This window comes from Notothenia rossii (assembly GCF_949606895.1).
Source record: "Notothenia rossii genome assembly, chromosome: 6".
Lineage (NCBI taxonomy): Eukaryota > Metazoa > Chordata > Actinopteri > Perciformes > Nototheniidae > Notothenia > Notothenia rossii.
This window is the reverse complement of record NC_136909.1, coordinates 73,206,210-73,227,323: the sequence shown is the minus strand read 5'-3', so window position 1 is coordinate 73,227,323 and position 21,114 is coordinate 73,206,210. Positions and strand designations below refer to the sequence as shown.

General features: G+C 38.1%; 3 protein-coding genes across 4 annotated transcripts in view; all 3 read right to left on the bottom strand.

The window, feature by feature from the left end:
* Positions 1-240: 240 nt before the first annotated feature.
* Positions 241-9,405, bottom strand: LOC307042274 (rho GTPase-activating protein 19-like). Of its 2 annotated transcripts, none has more exons than XM_079686072.1 (11): positions 9,276-9,405; positions 6,807-7,060; positions 6,272-6,352; positions 4,709-4,918; positions 4,348-4,574; positions 4,136-4,222; positions 3,548-3,613; positions 2,912-3,133; positions 2,721-2,816; positions 2,063-2,175; positions 241-1,584 (listed from the first exon to the last, which is right to left on the bottom strand). In XM_079686072.1, exons 1-11 carry the CDS (start codon positions 9,320-9,322, stop codon positions 1,569-1,571), a joined length of 1,419 nt encoding a protein of 472 aa, XP_079542198.1. In that variant the 5' UTR covers positions 9,323-9,405; the 3' UTR covers positions 241-1,568. The 2 variants fall into 2 exon arrangements, with proteins under 2 accessions (XP_079542198.1, XP_079542199.1); XM_079686073.1 differs by having other exon boundaries at positions 9,218-9,354.
* Positions 9,406-11,699: 2,294 nt separating this feature from the next.
* On the bottom strand, positions 11,700-18,949 carry LOC307044647 (pyrokinin-1 receptor-like; the record flags this gene model as incomplete). The annotated part of the gene is made up of 6 exons (XM_079689958.1): positions 11,700-12,130; positions 12,641-12,818; positions 12,894-13,115; positions 13,246-13,451; positions 14,164-14,260; positions 18,800-18,949. The coding sequence occupies 6 exons, from the start codon at positions 18,947-18,949 to the stop codon at positions 11,700-11,702; spliced, it is 1,284 nt and encodes a 427-aa protein (XP_079546084.1).
* A 179-nt stretch (positions 18,950-19,128) lies between these two features.
* Positions 19,129-21,114, bottom strand: part of abcc2 (ATP binding cassette subfamily C member 2) — a gene marked incomplete at its 3' end in the record, with an annotated part of 22,867 nt that continues 20,881 nt past the window's right edge. Inside the window, 1 exon segment of the mRNA XM_079689957.1 lies at positions 19,129-19,173. Within this exon segment, the coding sequence (XP_079546083.1) occupies positions 19,129-19,173 (45 nt within the window).

The window sequence follows — 21,114 nt, the reverse complement described above, 5'->3', positions numbered from 1 at the left end:
TCTCTACTTCACGAACAAATCAAAGCACGTCATACACTCCATGAATGAACCAAATGTGCTCTGGCTGAATAACTATTTGCAACTAAACAGCATCACCTTGTGGCTGCAAGAAAAACAGTTGCAGAGGGGAGCGTCACTCAAATTCCTTTTAACACCAATTAAGGAAGAATATGGAAAAAAGGGTCATCATTACTTCAAGCACACAGTATATCATGTCAAATGAAAAGACACCAACAGAACTCCGCTTGATGTCTTTTAATTACAGTAAGTTGCATAGCTTCACAGTAGCATTACAATCATCAGTTTACATGGTCAATGAAAGTAGAGCGTTGGCAATTATCACATTATAGTTGAATTGTAACAGCTTGGCAGAGTGACCATTGACCTGAAAACTGCTACTGAAAGAGTTAAAAGACAACAAGCAGGCTTTAAAAGTGGCATTGGCTCAAACTCTGAGAGAAAGCACCTGCTTTAACCACCACCCTTGAAGGCAAACAACAAACCTTCATTTGAACTCAACTTTTTCAAAATAAAAGATAAATATAGACAAATCTAAAAAAGTAAAAAGAAAAAATGCTGCACAAATGCATAGAAATGTATAAAACTGTATACGATGTTGCATAAGAGTCAACACTGGCATAAGACAACTTAAATATAAAAGCAAGACCAAGAAGTATTTTAAAGTAGCAGTAGTTTAAAGACTCACAGCTTGACACCCAGGAATTGAGCTAATGGAAACAAAGACAAACTCTAATTTATTAAATGTATTTAATCTACACAAGCTGGTCCTTTGGTCTTTCTCTTGTTATATGATGCTTGAATTAGATAGACATAGACATTTCAGCACACTACCAAAGCAATTAGGAATGTAAAAAAAAAAACATTGCATTATACAGTTTCTTAAGACATATTCACTTTAAGGCACTCAGAATTCACACTTTTCTAAAAAAAAGTCTTGAAGGGTCTGCTTTGACTGTGTCAGTCCAATTAAGGTACGTTATGCTTACAAAGAAAAATGTCACATTTAAATAGAAAGAGCCTTTGTATCACATCTTATCAAAACATCTGATGCTTTGGAATCCAGGAAATAAAACAGCCATATGAGCAATACAAAATAAATACAATTTGGTTTGCAAATTAAATAAACGCGTTCCAGATGACAAAGTTGAAAACCCACAAATTCACTGGTTAAATCAGATCATTTGCTTCCTGCTAAAAATGTCATTAAAAATATGTAAAGAAATGAAGACGGACCACCTATGGACTGCGTAAGAAAACACGTCAACTGCATTGACTTAAAATAAAATAAAAATGGATCATCTGATTGAACTCTTTTTAGACTTTCAGTTTCAGTAAACCTTACTAAACTGCAAGAATTTGCTATCTTAAGAACCTTTAAGACATCTTACTTCTTGAGAAAGAAAAAGCAGAGTACAGATCCAAACATGGTGTCAAAACAAAGCTGCTCAGTGCCTTACACTGTTTAGTTTGTGTCGACGCCTCGAGAAGATCCTTTAATACCCTTTACATAACAGCCTGACCGATCTTTCTTTGTAGAACGCATTCTTTTAGAGCCGACTAATCCTAAACAAGATGAGAAGAAAAAAAAAAAAGGTTAGGTTATTTTAATCCTTTCAGCAGAGTACATCAGGCATCATTAGCAATGTAAGCACTGTTGAGTCAAAGAGAGGCCAGGCCGGCCTGTGGTGAACCACAGACAGGAAGCTGCTTCAGCACAGGCAGGAGGAAAACTACTTGTCATAGTCGATGACACTTTTAGGAGAGAATCATGCTGTCCCACAATTTAAATGTGACATTTTGATTAGTTTGGTTTAAATAAAAAGGAAATTGCTACTTTTGTGTATTTCCGTAAATGCCCTCCATCATAGGGGAATATTAAATACAATATCAGTTTCCAAACTATTTATTGAGCCAGTCAGTCATCCTGACATGAATGTGATGATCTCCTGTTATGTGAGGAAACATCTGAAAGCAGGTAGCCTACAGGACCACAACATTAGAATGATTAAAAATCCTGTGTTCGCGTTGTAACAATACTCACTCCCCCACAGCTGGTGTTTTCTCTTCCTTTGCCATCAACTGCCCACTGGGTGGAGGACTCTGCAGTCTGCTGTTTTCTTTCTCTCTTAATATCTGGCTTCCCAACACCTTCCTCTGTTTCATAAACAACAAGGCATTACTATGAGATCGGCAGGGTTGTATTAAACATACTATGTTTTTCTATTGAAAACAAAAACACCTGTTTTTCGTTTGTTTTTCCTCAAATTACAACAAGAACATGTCAAATGCATTTTCTTTATCATAAACCTTTAAATCAGAATACTTTTAAGCCTGGCCTTGGGAGCTACAGTAGATCACTGGCCAACATCCATAACATTAATCAGGCTGCAACTTAGACATTATTTATCTAATATATCATATTCAATCACTTGTAGACTCGTATTGCACTATTTCACTATTTTTCTTTTTGTATTTACTTGCACTATTTTTTCTGTTTTATTGTGTTGCACTGTTGGAGGAGCCTGTGACCTAAGATTTTCATCGTCATAACTACATTGTAGCTATGTACGTATGACCAATAAAAGCCTTGAACCTTGTTGTTAGGTATGTAAGCATAAAGAACATTTCCTTAGAATCTGAACATAATGGAAGGAAGGCTGAAAAACATAATAATGTGCGCAGGACTACTGTAAACAAACCTTGATCATTCCTCCCAGCGAGCGTGAGCGCCAATGTTTCCGGCTGAATGGCGTCCGAGAGTCAGACGAAGGGGTCAGCAATGGCTGCTTGTCAAACTAAAAACAAAATACAACACATAATAGGTGCAGGGTTGAAAATAGTGTCTGTGTGACCTCTCGCCTTGCAATAGTTGTGGGGACCTTTACTGTACCTGTCTGATTAGTTTCTTCTTTTTGGCAGACTCGGGCATGGTGCTGACCTGCTGGTACAGCTCTCTGAGGGCAGACTCGGTGTAACTCGCTCTCTCAGGGGACTTTAGGGAAGAGGAACTGCTGACCTCCCCTCTGATGGTCCTCACGGAGGGAGAAGGGGAGGCAGCTGTCACCACAGGTATGAGCTCCTGTTTACTCGCAGAACAGAGTGTCGAGTCGTCCTAGAAATGTGGGAGATAACATGTGACGAGACTCGATATCTACTTCTTTTCAAAAGGACCTGACCATAATCAAATGTAACGAGCTATGTCACACACAGCACAAAACATGTGAGCAAGAAACAAGAAACCTTAAAAGGCTGACAGCATTGAGGGGTTTTCTTTCAGTGTCCTTTGAAAATCCTTCTATTAGGTGCGCACTAGCAGATGAGAGTCTCTCAAGGTTCTATATTTAGACAGGATGTACCCTAAATTAACCAGACAGTGACATTACTAGATTCATAAGTGAGCAAAGGGAACAAACAATGTCGTGAAAGCTTTGAAAAGAGCTTTAGAGATAAATATAATGTGGTTCTACGCCACATGCTTCTTAGAACTTAGAAAAAGAAGAGAAGACTAAGGGAAAAAAACACTCACCCTTGACTGAAGAGTTTTTGATCCGGTGAAGTACAAGCGGGTATATTCTTTGATGTATGTAGGTGCCTTCAATGAAAGTAAATGTAAAATAAATCCTCTTGAGAGCTAATTGTGAATAATTATTCTACCATACGATCCACGTGAAGGGTATTTAGAAATGTATGACCTCACTCAACCTAAACGATGACGTCCGGGTGGAACATTGGCAATAAAGCAGGCATACAATATAAATAAATACAATGACACAGTTTTGGGTTTTGAAAGGCTGCTGATTATGTGACACAAATTAAATAACCTTTACGGATATTTGTTTCTCATTTAAATTCAATATTGTTCTTCTTCTTTACCCCATTTGCATTTAATGCAACCATGGCAACAACATCACTTGACAGGAAAGGTTCATTATAAGCAACACATTATAAAGTAAGAAAGAAAACATCCCAACCTCCAAGCTGTGATTTATTATATGTATTATTCTAATGATATCATGATCATGTTGTTGTTCCTATCATACAGAGAGAAGCAACAACACATATATATATTTGTAAAGAATAAGAAGTCAACTGCAGGGGAAATAAAGCTGCTTACCTTAAAGAGCTTTTGTGAATGCCTGATAAGGAACGCAATCCCTTTATTCAGTTGCTCAATTTTTCCCTGAAGATCACTTGCCATCACCTGCAACACAAACAAAAAAACATGACAACATAATTCATACAAATATTTAAAGTTTACTGGATAGCAAACATAGCGTGGACAGTTATATCGTTATCAGAAGGTCGAAGGATCAAAATGGCCCTTACATTTTTGGGCCAGATGATGTGTGGAGCGAACATAGTGGCTAGATTGATAGCAGACATCTTGTTGATGTGCTGATTGCGGGCGGTGTGGTAGAGCAGGTCCAGCAGCAGCTTCAACAGGCTGCGGTTGGCCGGTGGGAGCAGCATGAACAGAAGCTGAAATGCCTCAATCTGACGTTCCTTGTCAGGCTCATTCGTCTTATCCCCCTTATCATCAAAGCGAGTCAGCTCTGGACACAAAACATAAGAGGATTATTGCAAAGGGAGCAAGTGGGGAACTTTTCATTTATTTCTTGTCTTTAAATTGATCAGGATGATGCTATCTTGAGACATAATAAGGGTCTGTTCATGAGTTAACACACACCTGCGATCTTCAAGTGAGCCTGATAGTGTCTGTGTGTGAGCAGGGGCTCCGGCAGCTCCCCCAGGTAGGCTTTGAGCAGTGTGGCCGCATCATTGGGGTGGAAGTCGCCTGTCTCTAGATCTATATCTGCCCCCGCGTTCAGCATCTCCCTCAGGGCGGCCTGCCTGAGGCTGTGGCCTGGCACACGGAACAACCCCTCCACATGGAGATCTGAAGGGTGGGAGAGGAAGATAGTTAGCGACAGCCAAAGTGGAGGGGGAAAAGTATGATGTGACGTGTAGCCGGGGAGACAAAGAGTGAAGGAGGCATAGGGAGACAAAGACACAGAAGAGAGGGGGGGAGACGGAGTGAATCAAAATAGAAAGGAGGGAGACAGCCGGAGCAAAGTGCTTTCAGATAAATTATTGACCCAAGCATTTTCTCCTAGTGTCCACTTTCAGAGCATGACATCATCGCTTTCTAGAAATAAACCATGACCTCATGCTAATTCACTGCGCTCCAACTAAATCAAAGAACAAGTAGTACGACTTGGTTACAGCCTTGATGCCCAAGAAATCAAATTCTTATAAGACTTAAAGACCCTGTTCAGCCCTGGCATTATAATCACAAGTCAAAAGCTGTGAGTAGGTTGGTTCACACCTGGCATATGATTGCGCCTCAACAAGCGCCTCGAGTGACCACTTGTTATCAGATCTCGCTTTCCCTATTTATATGTAAATAAAAACGTACGTGTTCAGTTTTCATTTAAACAAAATTATCACAGGGGCAACTGCATGGAAAAATAATCAGAGCAGACAAGAACATAATAAGTGTGGTTCAGCGATCACATTTAAATCACCTCCAGCGAACTTCACGGAGAACATTCAGGACAAAACAGCATAATTAATCTGTTTAAACCAAATATTTTCTAATGAAATCACAAAATCCTTCATCAAGTTAGCATCTCCTTTACTTCTGAGGATGTTTGTAACCAGTACTGATAATGTAACCTGTCTGTAGGCTCCTTGTGTGCTAGGTAACCAGCATGAAACACAAGTGAAGAGGACAATAATGGTTGTGGATTCAATCTGCAGCACAGACTGTTCCATCATTTTACAAGATATTTTCTCTTGATGGGTAGCAAACACACATCAAACACCCACACAGTTGAGATTGTGGTCCTTCAATGTAGCACAAGATGCATTGATATACACACTGCTAGAATAAAGTGGTCATTTTAAAGTAGTAGTGTGGGTTATCGAATCTCCAAGTCTAATGGGTCCATTCATACGAGTACGTAGCGCTGTCTACTTGTGAATGGATTTTCCTAACATTAATGGTAATGCGAGGTCTGAACAGGGACACAGAATAAAGCAATTAAACTCGGTATATCAAGAGATTTGTAAATCAGGTCAATATTACAGGTGAATTATCTGACACAAATACTGTCATGTCTTCAGATGTGTCTCCCCCTGGAGTGACAATGTGACACATGCAAACTGTATTCAAGATATCACTCATCATATTGGCTTTGGATGTGTGCTAAACATGACATCATGTAAGTATGTATGGAGTAATACTCACTTTTACTCAGGTATTCAATGAGTTGATAGATCTGTGCTATTCCTTCTTCAGTTAGTGGTGCACCAAAAACAATTCCTTTGTCTGAAAGTCATCAGAAACACAGTAAGACTGATTGTATAGTTTGTATATGTTGTATTTATGACCTACAATCACTTATAAGAATCATTTAATAAATTGTAGCATTGTCATCCATTAAATGGAACCAACAATGAATAATCTCAGGCTAACCCATATTGTAAGGTTCAGGAAAATAAGTGGTATTTTCTTAGCTAAAAACTACTTCAACAAATAATAATGATAAACAGATGAATTATAAATTGACTGCTTAATGGATTAATGGACAAATCATTTCAGCTCTGGAGGACTATAAAAACACTGTATGTCTGAAATGTTATTTAATGACTTTAAACAGGTCTGTGGATAAACAAACAGCACTTATTTTGTTGGTTGTTTACCATTTGTCAATGCTATTGCACAAATACTATATCAGTCTAAAACTGCATTTCAAAGAGTGTAAACACAACCGTGTCCTAACCTTTTCGCTTCAGGAAGTTGAAGGAGCGCAGAAAGCCAGAGGCAGACGGCAGCTTGGCCTCTGACTCTCCGGTGAGTTGTGCAAACTCTTCCCCTGGAAGGTCTATGAGTCGGGTGATATTGCTAAGCACCAAATCCGCGAAGGCCTGTGGATGCTCGTGCCTCAGCCTCTCCACAAAGAAGTCCGGGTTAAAGATCACAGACTGGCTTGTGCTTGGCTTGACCTGGCTGATAAACATGGTGCATTTTGTTCCCCTGTTGAAGACAAACAGAGTGGGTGGGTTTGGACCAGAGGTGGAAGGAGTACTCAGATATTGTAAAAGTATCAGTACCATAGTGTAGGAATACTCTGTTACAACTAAAAGTCCTGCATTCAAAATGTTATTTAAGTAAAAGTAGAAAAGTATTAGCATTAAAATATACTTAAAGTACCAAAAGTTAATGTACTCATTATGCATCAGTCCATTTCAGAATAATATATATCCAGTGTTTCCCACAGATCTGAAATATACTTGGGGGGGTTGAGGTGACGTGCAACAACATTAACATTAACCTTTATGCTAGTCGCTTGTTAGCAGACCCTTCACGCGATGGCAGAGCGAACAGGTACAGGCCATAATGATAGCCCTATAGTTTAAATCTACTACCCACACATGACCATATGGAAATGGTTTACTATTTAAAAAAAAAAATGTATTTATAAATGTATTTAGGAACCTATCCATTACATTTAAGTGGGGGTCGACCTCAAATCCTCCAGGGGGGTCCGGGGGCCTTTCCCCCCCGGTAAGATTTTGAGGGGAAAATAAAGAGACTAGAACTATAGAAACACCTATATTAAACAGAACTGTATACATTTCAATAATCATAAAATCATGGCCATAACCAATATCATACCATTTCCAATATGAAAAAAACACTGAAACTTGTTTATTAATTTATTTTTGGTTCATTTATAGTTGTGAGTATGTCTGTGCTCCTGAATCAGCCTCTCCTGTCTCTCTCCCCCTGCTCCTCTTTGAGGCAGCAGCAAAGACTAGTTTCCTCTCAACAAGTTTTAAAAGTGTATCTTACCTTTTTTCACCTAGTTAACTTTTTTTTAATTTATTCATGCATATTTTATCCAAAGCGACTTATAATGACCGATTACATGGACATTCTCCCTGGAGTAACTAAGGGCTAAGTGCCTTACTCAAGGGCACACTAGTGGTGGTGTAGCTGGCGGGATTTTAACTCACAGCCTTCCGATCTTCAGCCCACCTCACTATCCATTAGACCAGTCACTACCCTCTCAAATGGAAATATGTGTTTAAATAAATGGTGACCACACCGTTTGAAACCCACTGAGAACTTAGACTAAGTTAACTATCTAAATACTCAGAGAGTCCTTTACCTCACCTGAGCTGAGGTTATCCCGAGCTTGAACGACACACAGAGACCAATCAAGGGCTTTGATTTATGATCTGTGTGACAGTGGCCATGTCGGCAGGCCACATCATGTGGACAGCCAGTCACCCTGTGTGAGGCAGGCCACTTAACAGGCCAGAAGGAGGCGAGATCAGAGCAAGGGAGCGAGGGATCATTGTTCACAAGTTAATTAAAAAAAAAAAACTAAATGGGTCGCGAAATATACTTGGACGGCCGTTAATATACCTGGGCGGCCCGCCCAAGTATAGTCTATGTGTAGGAAGCCCTGATATCATATGTTTTGATTATTATTATTTATGCCTTAGAGTGTTGTACATTACATTTTGTACAGCACTTGAGTAAATCTACTTAGTTGCTTTACACCACTGGTTGGGGCTCATTTTAAAGGCTCAACGGTTTGGGTTAGTAAACCTTTTGGGCTAAAATAAATGGGCTCTAAAATGCAGCTGTTAAAACAGAAGGGATGACATGTAACGTAAACAAACATGCATACGAACATACGCATCTCTTTCTTTTTGTATACTGTGAGCCATGTTCATCCCCCTGACAATATTTTTGAACATTTCTATACATCCCTACCTCACTCTAAATATCTGCACAGATTGATTCTTCAAAGTGCAGTTTGTCATATATTCATAGTTGTACGGTATTTTAGTCTCTTGTGTATTTATATTTGGTGTTTGAATGCGAAAATAGTTTTGTTAACATATTTTCTTTTTATAATCGTTATATTTTATTGACCTTCTGTTACAACTACTTTTCATATGTTGTTTGTGTTTGCACCACCATACACCAAAGAAAATTCCTTGTATGTGTAAACGCACTTTGCATAAACCCGATTGTGAATGTTCGTTAATGAAAGCACCATCTGTTGCTAGGTAAGCTAAGCTGGCTAACGCTAACACGTCTGATACTAACTTACTCGACTACTTAATAGTTCACAACAAAGATAATGCATCTGCACTTATCAAGGCAAGAACTCACACTTCACGATGTGAGGTTAGATGTTGATTGTAAGACCTACTACACGAAAAGTTTGTACCTTCGGCTCAGTTTGTGATTGTTGTGAGGATCATTTTCAGCCGCCATCTTCGATTTGAATCTTCCGCTGTTTAATTTTTAGTCCCGCCCACGGCGTTGTGATTGGCAGAAAATATACGCACGTCAAGAGCTCTCATCTACTGTCGGTCTATAGTAGTCTAGAAAAAAGGGGAAATGTTGTCATTTGCAATTAAATACAACATGGACCCTGTTGCACAGCATTCGCACTAAATGTGTGGTGTGATGATTCATGTTTTGTATTAAAAGTCCTGATCTGCAAACTAAAACTGGCAACTAAAACCAAAATGTGGTGGATAAAAAGCTGAAACAATACAAAATAAAGTGCTTCCAAATAGTTTTTAAGTAACAAGAAATTAACCTATTAGTTAGTTACATTCTGCTGGTCATATTTACAGTTAAGACTTGAGCAATACACAGAAAAAACTCTTCAACAACATATATTTCAAACTCAACATCTCACACTTGTCATAATTTCTTACGAACAGAAGTGTTATCACACTTGATGTCTTTACATCAGTAACATTAATACAATATTTAAAGCAATAAACACATGATTGACATCTAAATAGGGGTACATCCCACAAATTATATGGACATATTTCAAACAAATTAAACATCATTTTGTGTACACAAAATGGTACAATTATTTGTGTGTTTACTTTTATTTATTGTTGCTAAACCGTGAATTTATTGTTTTGAAAAGCCCAACATTATCTGTATTTATTTTTGGTGACATTCATATCATTTTATGGTTTATCTGTAGGCCTACTGTTTGAGAAACAGTAAGTAGCGCCAAGGTGGAACTTTTGGCAGGTGAGCGGTGACACCTGGGTTATCCTAGGCGGGACAGTTCCGCCCCCTCCTCAGAAGCAATCCAGAGTGACGATCAACCGTGTCCTGTCTATTTCATGATGCTGCACTTTTCTGTTTTCTACAGGTCAGTACATGATGAAAATGATCGATGTTAACTTGTGTAAATGAGACATAATGTTAGAGATGTTTAAGAGAGTGTGTCAGAAAGTTTTGAGCATGTTTGACATAGTACTACGGTACTTTAAAAATAGTAAACTGTCGGCCACTATAGATGCCGTTTTCGCGGGCTTCAGCCGCACCGGCGCCGTGTCTAAATGTCACCTGAGCAAAGGCTCGCAGGCAGGTTAGCTGCTATATGATATGTTTTGTTTACCTGAGTGAAGTCTTGCAGGCACAATGCCTTTTTGTCTATGAACACTGACAGTAGAGATGTCCCGATCCGATCACGTGATCGGGGATCGGAGCCGATCACGTGATTTTCAAAAGATCGGAATCGGGAGAAAAAAATCGGGGATCGGGATTTTTTTTTTTTTTTATAAATACTTTTATTTTATTTGTTCAATGTTACAAAACAAAAATGACCATGTTCAAGTCTTAAAGTCATCTTGAGTCCTTAGTTTTGGTTTCAAATTACACAACATCATGTATGTGTTGCTTCTTTGGGGCTTGTTTTCATAGACCTGGTTGCTTATTTCTCTCAAATCTGGCAACAGAGTGGGCAGGGCGCAGTGTCTAATTGTAGCAGTAAGCTAACGAGTACTGATAAGCTTTATTTTGTTTTGATCCAATGCTGCACAACTGAACTGATCCAATTGTCAAAATCAAATGATCGGAATCGGATCGGGAGCAAAAAAAGGTGATCGGGACATCCCTAACTGACAGTGTATTTATGTGAGCTCCTATACCTATACTAATTGGGCTTTTCATTGAATGCTTTATAAACTAAACAGTTCAACTTACAAATGTCATTGTGAATTGTAAAATAATATGTTATATTTGTTAAAGGTATATATATTGATAGAAAGTATTATTTGATAGCTTTATGTGTTTATATTTACTGTTGAATTTATCCTTGAGTAACAGCTTTGTATAGTGTAATTCCCCAGTGTGCAGATTTGACATTTGCCCTTTATACAGTGAGTATTACTGTTAATTGCACTATATATTATAGTAGACCTGCTTCGCTATTGCACATGTGATATTATACAGAATGTTTTGAGAAGTATAAAACTGTGTCAAATAGCCTACTAGTGAGTGAGATACATGTTTAAGTTGGGAATGATGTTGCACTTGAGATACAGTAATTGACTGTGACATAGACGAATAACTTAAATGGAAAAATGTGATATGTTTGTTAAGTACAGCTATTTGTATGTAACTGTATGTGTACTTTGAATTTTGAATAAGAAGCAATCCAGATGATCAACCGGATCCTGTGTCTATTTCATGCTGCTGCACTTTTCTGTTTTCTACAGATTTCTTTATTGTTGCTGTGGTACCCAAGCTTTTGGGACCCGTAACAACTTACATATTTATCTTTAGTATTCTAAAATGATTCATTTATTTTTCATAGCGTGAAAAATACAATGGTTCAGAGTGCTTGTTGTTGCAGCTCTGGTTGAATGGGGCCGTTCCTCTGAACTGATTTGTAAGTGACTGTAACTGTCTTTTTATCCATCTTCTCTCTACGGCTTTTAGCATCCATCCTCTCTCTGGCTGTAGAGCTTGCTTCTTCACTAGAACGTCTTTGCCGCCGCCCAAAAAAACTTCCATACTTAAAGTAGCAGCGAGGCCCGAGCCTACCCAATGTTCTCCAGCAGGCCCTGCGAAATGTGTGGGAGGAAATACAGAACAGCAGCGGGTCCAGAGCACCGTTTATATACCACAGCGGAAGCGACAAGTACGTTTTCAAGATTGTGTAGACAGAATGAACAGTTTCCGTCCACACAACTACGTAGACCTGCATCAGCGACGAGGCAATGTCCGGAAAGTTGCAAACAAAAAAGGCCACCACAACTGCACCTGGAAGAAAAAAGAGGGCACAATTGCTCAGCTTGAAGGACATTCAAATAATATTGCAATTCATTACTATTTAATATAATATTTTGGCAAAATGCAGAATATCAAAAACATACCGTAGACAGTTCATGACATGTATAAACATCTTTATCTTTAGGTAACTTCAAGCTAATATCAACAACACTGCACATCTAGTCCAGCATCTCTGGTGCTATCTGACTGTCCAGGAAAATCAGACAAAATCTAAATGTCTCTAGGGTCACAGTGTCATACTGTATGTTTATTATTGGTTGCGAAACTTCTGGATGGTAGTTTTGATCTCATCTTAAATGAAAAAGTGTTTTTTTTGTCAAGAAAAGGGAACCCAAGTCAACTAAAACCAATGCGGAGTTATGTTCAGTTCATTTATTGTCCGGTTAGTAACCAAGAGCACAAGTAGTCATTAAGGGACAAGCACTCAAATCAAGCACTAGGGAGATAGATAACAAGATGCAATCATGTTCAATGGCTCACCCATTAGCTTTAGAGCCCTCTTCTCATTCAAAAGTAACTTTCCATTCTGATGGCACTGGATGTCTCGTCTTCCTTCTGGAACTGGCCGAGTGAGACCCATGTTTCTCCTCTGACGTCCGTTCCGCCTCAGATAGAGCAGGATTAACAGATAAAGAGTACAGATGGAGACCAGTGGGATCTGGAGTTGGAGGTTTGCAATGATGAGTGCCTGTGGTTAGTCGATAAACAAGCATATTGTACAGCATTTACTTACCAGAAAGAATATTACTGCTCTCAGAAGTAAAGCTCCTTTGTAGATGTGTGCAGGATCAGGCTCGATCATCTCACACATAGTGGAAACATGGATGGCCTCTTCTCGCGTGGCGGCAGTGTAGTCCAGGATGCAGGCACGAGCCTGGTCATAGACCAGAGCAAAGGGAACGGCTGAGACCAGAGAAAGGATCCATACTGAAAGAAGGCATGGCAGCCGAGACTTCTGTTGGAAAGGAAGGAGAAGCGAGAAAATAAAATGTGTTCAAATCATGTTGGTTAAAATAGACACCATCCTAATGATCCTTAGCTTTTTTTGCTTTTCTGTAATGTTTGAAAAGTGAAAGGTTATCAACCTTCTTGTTAGAGACGGACCACATGGTGTGGCAAATGGCTGCATAGCGTTCTATGGCGAAGATCATGATAACCCAGCTTGTGGTGGCACAGTAAACTTGACGGATCATGAAGTAGACTTTGCACACTGTCGAGCCCAGGCGCCATGGGTAGTTCTCCCAGTAGTACCGATATAGAGTGATAGGGACGGTCAACAGCTGAAGAATGTCTAAAATGTAAAAAGAAAGTAATTTAAGGTTTTCACATCGATGATGGTTTCTTGAAGACGGCAATAAACCAAAGGTGTGATGTTAAAAGGAACTACTGAAGTGCAGGACTGACAACATTAAATTAATGTTGTTAGTCCTAAATGTGAGCACTTTATGTACGATATTAATTCGTTTTAGGTTTAAAAAACATTAGTCCATGCCCAAATTAAATTGATGGCTAAATTATATTCAGTCTACAACCTTGCCATAATTATAATAAAACGGAATGTGAAACATAGAAGCACTTTACTTGGTCTGTGGATGAATGTGATTGTTTCACTCAACGTCCCCCACAGGACAATTAACATGGCTAAAACATTATGTGTATAATTAAATGGAAAAGGCATTTCCATTTAATTTTCATGTTATATTCACATAATTTAATTTCAAATTAAATCAAAGAAAATTACATTTCCAATACAATACATTGAATTTCATCATTAACATATTGTGTATATATATGTATATATATTGTATATTATTAACATATATTGTTGGTCGCAACTTTAAAACATTTCAAATTTGTGTATTCAAACGTGACATTTCAAATTGTTTAATTAAGTTATAATTTGGCCAAAGACTACATGCAAATTAAGGCTGGCAGTTTTTGAAAGATATCAGTTCAATATTGTCATGAAGCAGTCTACCATGAGGCGTATGATAGCAGCATACCTGATATGACGAGGCTGATAAGGTAGAAACGAATGGCACGGACTCTCATGTGAGGATCCATGAGGAGGGTCAGGATGCTCACACCATTGAATGCCAGCTGTTAAGTGGTAGGGGGACAGCATTTAGTGGTCTACAGCGAGAAAAAAACAAGTAGTGTGTCATTTCAAACCTTTATTTAACCAGGTGAATCCCATTGAGATCATCGATCTCTTTTTCAAGGGAGACCTGGTGCAAGTAGGTTCCACTGACATAAAACAACAGAAAAACAAAAAGGAAATCATACAACATAGATACAGGGATTTACAATTTACATACGACATTTACAGGTACCAACAGTATCAGATTGCATAGCATCTATCCGAGCTTTAAAAACGTGTAGTGGAACCAAATTGCTCAGTTTCCATTCTTTTTGCCAACCCGGTATCACGGCAAGACGTGAACATGTGACGATTTACCATGCTGGGAGACGTGAAGTTTTCACAATTCCGTCCCTTCAAACGTGACAGTTACACGGTATTGTTAACCCATGTTAACCAGTGGAGAAATACCCGGAAATGCCAAGCAAATGCTACCCCGACGGTCGGTTGTTATTGTCAATATTAACATAATAATTATTTATTTTGTAATAGTCACACTCGATTACGCCGATTTTGTTGTTGCCCCAGCTGGTCGACACCTCTTTTAGCAGAAACCAAGGCTACATTAATGTGTTAAATCGATGTTAATCCATGCGTATGGATGTGGAATTAACGGACATGACGTTGTGCGATTGCGTTGCCAGCCAACAGCTTCGGTTCATGTTAATTTACAAACTCTTCAACTACAACCGTAGTTATATTTAAAAACATGTTAGAAGGCCTCACAAAATACTTTAATGCAAATTCAAATTTAAATGTGAAGGAATGTGTGTATAACAAAATACATCTGTCTTAAACGAAACCGGAAACAGACGTAGGCAAGATCCTCAGCTCGATGATTGGATGGTTTAGCCCAGGGCTTCTCAAACTCCGGACCAAGTCCGGATCCGGACCGAACTGCAAATCAATCCGGACCAAACTCTGTGTCCCATTATTAAAAATAATAATAATAATTTAAAAAAAAATTAAAGTGGACCTATTATGCTATATTGGAAAAATATATTGTAGGGCCATACCTATACAAAACATGTCTGTGAAGTTTTTTGCTTAATACCAAACAGTTCACCCATTGTAGCCATGCCTCATACTGCTCATACCCCTCTTTTGCAGCCCGGTTAGAGAAACGCGGACTTTGGGTCCTTAGCTTGGAAAAAAAAAAGAGGAGGCGGAGCTAATGCCTGGTCAGAATTCTACCGGAGATAAAGTTAAATTCTGCTGTGATCAAACGCCATCCTGTTCTAAACCACATCAAAGATTATTTCTGAAACAGTATGAAGCTCAAATGCTTTTTCTCTTGCGAGTTTATCACAAGGTCACTTTCTTTTTTTATTTCCTGCTTTTTAGACACAGTACAGGTTAGCTCTGAGAGTTAGCGAGTCTTGCTAATGTAAACAAAGACGAGATTACGTCCAAAACACGTCAGGCATTGTTTCTGCTAGCAATTTTCTGTGGGTCCGCTGCCGATTTGACGTCAGATCGGCAGCAAATCTGTATCCGCTCGTTGTACCCCTGTTTTTAAAAGATTTTGGCACGGAGGAAAAGGGAGAGGGTTTTATTTTCTGACGCTGCGTGAGTTCCCTGACGCACCGGGGACACATATTTATGTATAAAAGACATCTCAAAGTGCATTTTGCATGATAGGACCCCATTAATGTATATTTTCTTGTGTCTAACGCATTGTGAGAATGAACGTGCATATATATGTACTTATGTGCGTGAGCGTGACACGCATTGCAGACCGCAAGTTAACTGCAAGTTTACCTTGACTTTATAATAACATTTTTGGCGAGGTTCAAGGCATTAGCTACAGGGGGACTTTACTGTCATTTGAATTGTGCCACGAATTACACATTTTATGTTTTTCAATCTTAAAGAAATAATTTCCATGTCAAAAAAGTCACAGTTTGTCTTAAAACTGTCGAAGTATAAGACTATGAAAAATACGCAACTAGAAAGACTACAAATCCCAGAGTCGCGCAAGTGATGTCACAATTGTTTTCCTCCACTAAGAGATAGCTAAGATCAGATAACTTTAACAAGATGCCTATTTGCTTAGTACCAGGTTGTTATCATACCAGCAATGGGTCTTGCTCATTCTTTCGCTTCTGATGAAAGGATGAAAGGAGCAGGAGTGGCTGGATCAAGTTAGCTACCTAGCTAGTAGCTAGCACGTTAGTTAGCATTACAGCCTTGTCATTTGTATTAGCCTTAATATGAAGTAACATTAAGTAACCCAAAATGTTAAACAGTAAGAGTAGTAGTCATATTTCGTGAACCCTTTGAGAGTACTGTCACCGGTGTGATCATTCTATAATACACAATTTAAGCCCGGGGGAGAAATGCTAACGCTAGCATCGGCGATCGCCGATCTTTTCTACTTCATACTATCTGCACAAATGGTTGACATTAAACATTAAAAAGACCAGGCAGTTCAGAGATAATCAAAGGAAGGCCGGCAGGCAGCTTTGCATGACATTCTTCTGGACATGTTTCATTGTGGTGATAGTGAGGGTAGTCAATAGTTTTGTTGACAAGACAGTAGTGACGGCCATCTTGGTGACGTGTGTTGTTCTGCGAGACCAGAGATGTAGTTCATTGAGCGTTTCACACAAACTAATGTGTTACTTCAAAGTTTTACGACACATTTTTGTTTTTTTGACTTGCAAAATTATCTTTTAAATTGACAAACATCATATGTGTAATTGGTGGCACAATTCAAACGGGATCAAAAGATAATCTTTCTCTCTCCATTGACTTCAATACATAATTTTTACGAAAAAAGGTCCCATGGAGGTCCACCGGAAGGGGAGGGACTTCACCTCTCTATAGACCTTGTATAAAATTCACAAGTGGACCTTTAACAAAAAAGTTTGAGTACCCCTGGTTTAGCCGCAATGCACGCTGGGATTTGGTGTTTATGCGATGTGAAATCCGAAAATATTTTTAAAAAATAAAATAATACTTTATTCCGAGTATGCTTGCTTTTCTCTTTGAAAGTCATCACATAACGGCATTGTAATACAGGGTTCGGCTGCATTAAATATTACATATCTGCCGTAGTTCTCTATTTATAGAGCCCTGATAAACAGGAATAACTGCCGCCAAAACTGAAAACGTGACGTGGATCATAAATATATAAGCAATTAAACAACATCTTACATTTCTTTTCACACAATACGTCTCCTTGAAGTATCAATACTAATTCGGCTTTCTTTTATATTTGATCCAATTGTTAGATAGGCTGTATTTACACCATAACGTTGCACAGCTGATTTATAGGATCCCTATAAAGTATATTCATTACTTGTTATTCTCTACTAATAGTAAATTAAAGACTGTATATAATGACTATTTTGCACATCCCTTTCAAGATTTTCTAAGGTTTATTGACATATCATACACAACTACGGTGTAGTTATGCAATGAATGAAAAACTTAGGTTGCAGGTTCCTCAACAGTGCATTACAAGACATCTATCAATATGTGTATATACCTCCACCATTAAACTGTCATATTCTGCACATTTCCTATCTACATACATTACATCTTATAAGAGTATAATACATATGTATAATGTCAGTTAAAATAAGCGCTTAAACATATTTAACATTGCAGGAAACGTTAAGTACTTTGTCAGGCTTAATATTTATCTGTAGATACAAATGTCACTGTGCTGTGTGCTCTGCATGTGTGACCATTAAAGAGGGTCTCATCCCTCCATATTCTTCTTCTATACCCCCAAAGTTTTTTTCTTATTCAAAAGAAGACCTTAACCTAAAGTATTCTTTAATATTTCAATTAAGCCTTATTAGTTTGTCTGTTTTGCACATCCTCCTATTAATATCTAATAATACAAATTGGCTAATAAAATTCAATAATGTGCTTTAACCACCAGGTGTCCCTTTCTATCCGCTGTGCACCGTTATGGTGTAAATACAGCCTATCTACCAATTGTTTCTGAAAAAGAAACCTAGCTTCATCCTTAGCTTTCTAAGCAGATTATTGACCTGAAGTTTAAAAGAGAGGCAATTATCAAGCCAGATACCAAGGTATTTATAACAGGTAACCACTTCAAGTACTTGTCCTTGCATAGTAACAATATCCAAAGTGGTCTCCGGTGTATTTTTGGCTTTTGAAAATAACTTCACCTTAGTTTTATCAACATTTAAAAGAAACTTAAGCTCAGAGAGCCGAGTCTGAATAATATAAAAAACTGCCTGCAATTTAACAACAGCCTCCTTAATGGAGGGACCTGCACAATACATCATGGTATCGTCCGCATAAAAATGTAAAGTTGCTCCATCCACATTTTGACCTAAACGGTTGATATAGATGGAGAATAATAATGGACCTAAAACAGAACCTTGGTTTGTTTTCAGCATCAACATGCATTGTATGAATTGCAATTTAGCTTAGTGCTGTATTTGATCAACACACTCAACACAGAAGGTAACATTTGATTGTGTGTGAAGTAAGCCAAGTATATTGACTGTTCTTACTCCAAAGAAGAAGATAATGCCGTAGAAGATGGTCATGGGGACAGCAATTGTCAGTGGCTCCCTTTTGGTGACACTAATATATAGCTGTGGCGGCTCGCCGGTGCTGACATTGCAGCTGAAGAGGGACGAAATGTGATCTGAGAGGTTCATGGTGATGCAGCTGTTAAAGAGAAATAGATCATTATTATGAATGAAAGTGACAATAGTGCTTCAATTAGCAGGCATTATTCCAGATGGAGGTTATTGTTTTTTAGTGAGTAGGCTTTTAGATTAGTGCTGCAATATCTGCTTTTTTAAATATTCAACCGGCTGATTTTTCGGTTGCTCTCTCAAACCATCTTATTCATTTTAAGAGGGCTCTCATCAAGGATAAGCTTTGAGAGAAGAGAAGAAGAAGGGACACATTTAAGAATGAACAATTCTAATTCACCCCTATTTGGTGTACTATGTTTCTAAAATGCAAATACAATTGTAAAGGTATAATAATAATAATAATAAAAATACACATGCAGTGATTTTAAGCCTTGGTTACAAAATAATGTAATGTAGATTTACCCAAATCCTAAAGTAAGCACATCTAAATCTAAAAAAAAAGGTAATTGACACAAAGCAAATCAATCTTAGTTAAATAATAATAACCAAATACATATTAAGTGAAAGAGATCGACATACTGTAAGACATTAATGTGCATACAAAAATACCAAAAGAAGATCAGCCATCCTGAAGCATGCAGACACCTGTTGCATTTTCAGACCAAATGATGTCACTACAGTGAATGAAATCTAGAGGGAAAGTTAATATCAAGGCAAACATTATGAGAGGGAAAGGCATACAGAGTGCATGGTATTGTCTGCCAATATATTCATCCCTCAAGGATTTCATCAACCTAAACAGGAGTCTGATTCACATCTAAGCACACACTGTCCTACCTGTTACGCTGCAAATAAAGCCAGTCGCACACAAAAAATAGATTTCCTAGAGGCGTTGATGTAAAGTTTAATCAACTATTCAAAGGTGTATTGGATAAATAAAAATCAAGACTTACCTTCAGTCGATATTGCAGGATGAAGCCCATCAGCTCTTCTCACATACAGAAAACCCCCTGCTGTGTTCATCTCCCTCCTTCCCTCTGACAATATCACTTTCTCTCTGTAACTCTCTCTCCCTCAGCTTCTCTGCCTCACTCCATCCAATTCCCTCTCTCTCCACAATCGATACAGTCAAATGGTTGGCTGATAATTCAAATTCCTAAATAATAATAAGTTGCTGCTTAAACAGGCAAGACAGTCTGATAGCTTGTGTAGATTTTTTTTTATTATTAACCAAGATATTCCAGAGAACGACTTGTTTCCCCCGCCAGCATTGTTGATTCACAGAGAACATTTCTGGATGTTTCATGCGTATAATCACCAGCGCACTTTCGCATCTGTCCTTCACTAGACTATTGAAGGAAATAGAGGTGCATCACATACACAGTTGCAATACAGAAAAATACACATTCTAGTTTTTGTCACTTAGAAGGACAGTCTTGAGACATACATATATTCCCTTGAGACACATGTAAGCCTTAACAAAGAACCATTGTAAGACAATTCATATTTACCTTGTGGGTTCTGTTTTATGCCCCTAAATGGGAGGAGGGTGTGAAAAGATCTATGTCAATAAATAGTAGGCATTACAAATACAGACACACAAACAAACATACGTTTAAATAACAGACATTGTGGTTTCCATATTTGACCATTATTAAATCATTTTTTAAATGTATTTTGTGTAATGATTTATCTCAGATGAGAGGGAATCAGATGAGATTTCAAATTGAACCCTTATTCCTATCAACTAAAAATAAACCTACAGCCAGGCAGTAGTTATTTCTGTTGAAAACAACTCATTTGTTAGCAGGCAAAAGAAAGAATCCAGATGAAAAGAAGTAGGCTTACACATGTGTTCATTTAACATGCGAGTATCAATCTTCTCATCTTACTCTCACCTATAGTGCATATAAGTGTCATCATGTATAACTGTTAAGACCCGTTAAACAGTGTTCAATATGACACAGACAACAGAAGTGGTTTTATTTATCAAAAACAATTACCCGTTATGTGAGAAAGAATATTTATTTTTTCATATAAAATTATTTACATACAGTATATGATTTATTTCTTTTGTTTCCTTTAAATACAAATGTAAACTATTTCTTCATATCAAAGCACAATCCAGCTTTTGAAAAAAAAATCAAACATAAGCAATTTATGGAGTTACATTAAAAGTCAAATTTCAAAATCAAAGACTTGTGAAGTCTTCTTGCGGGTTA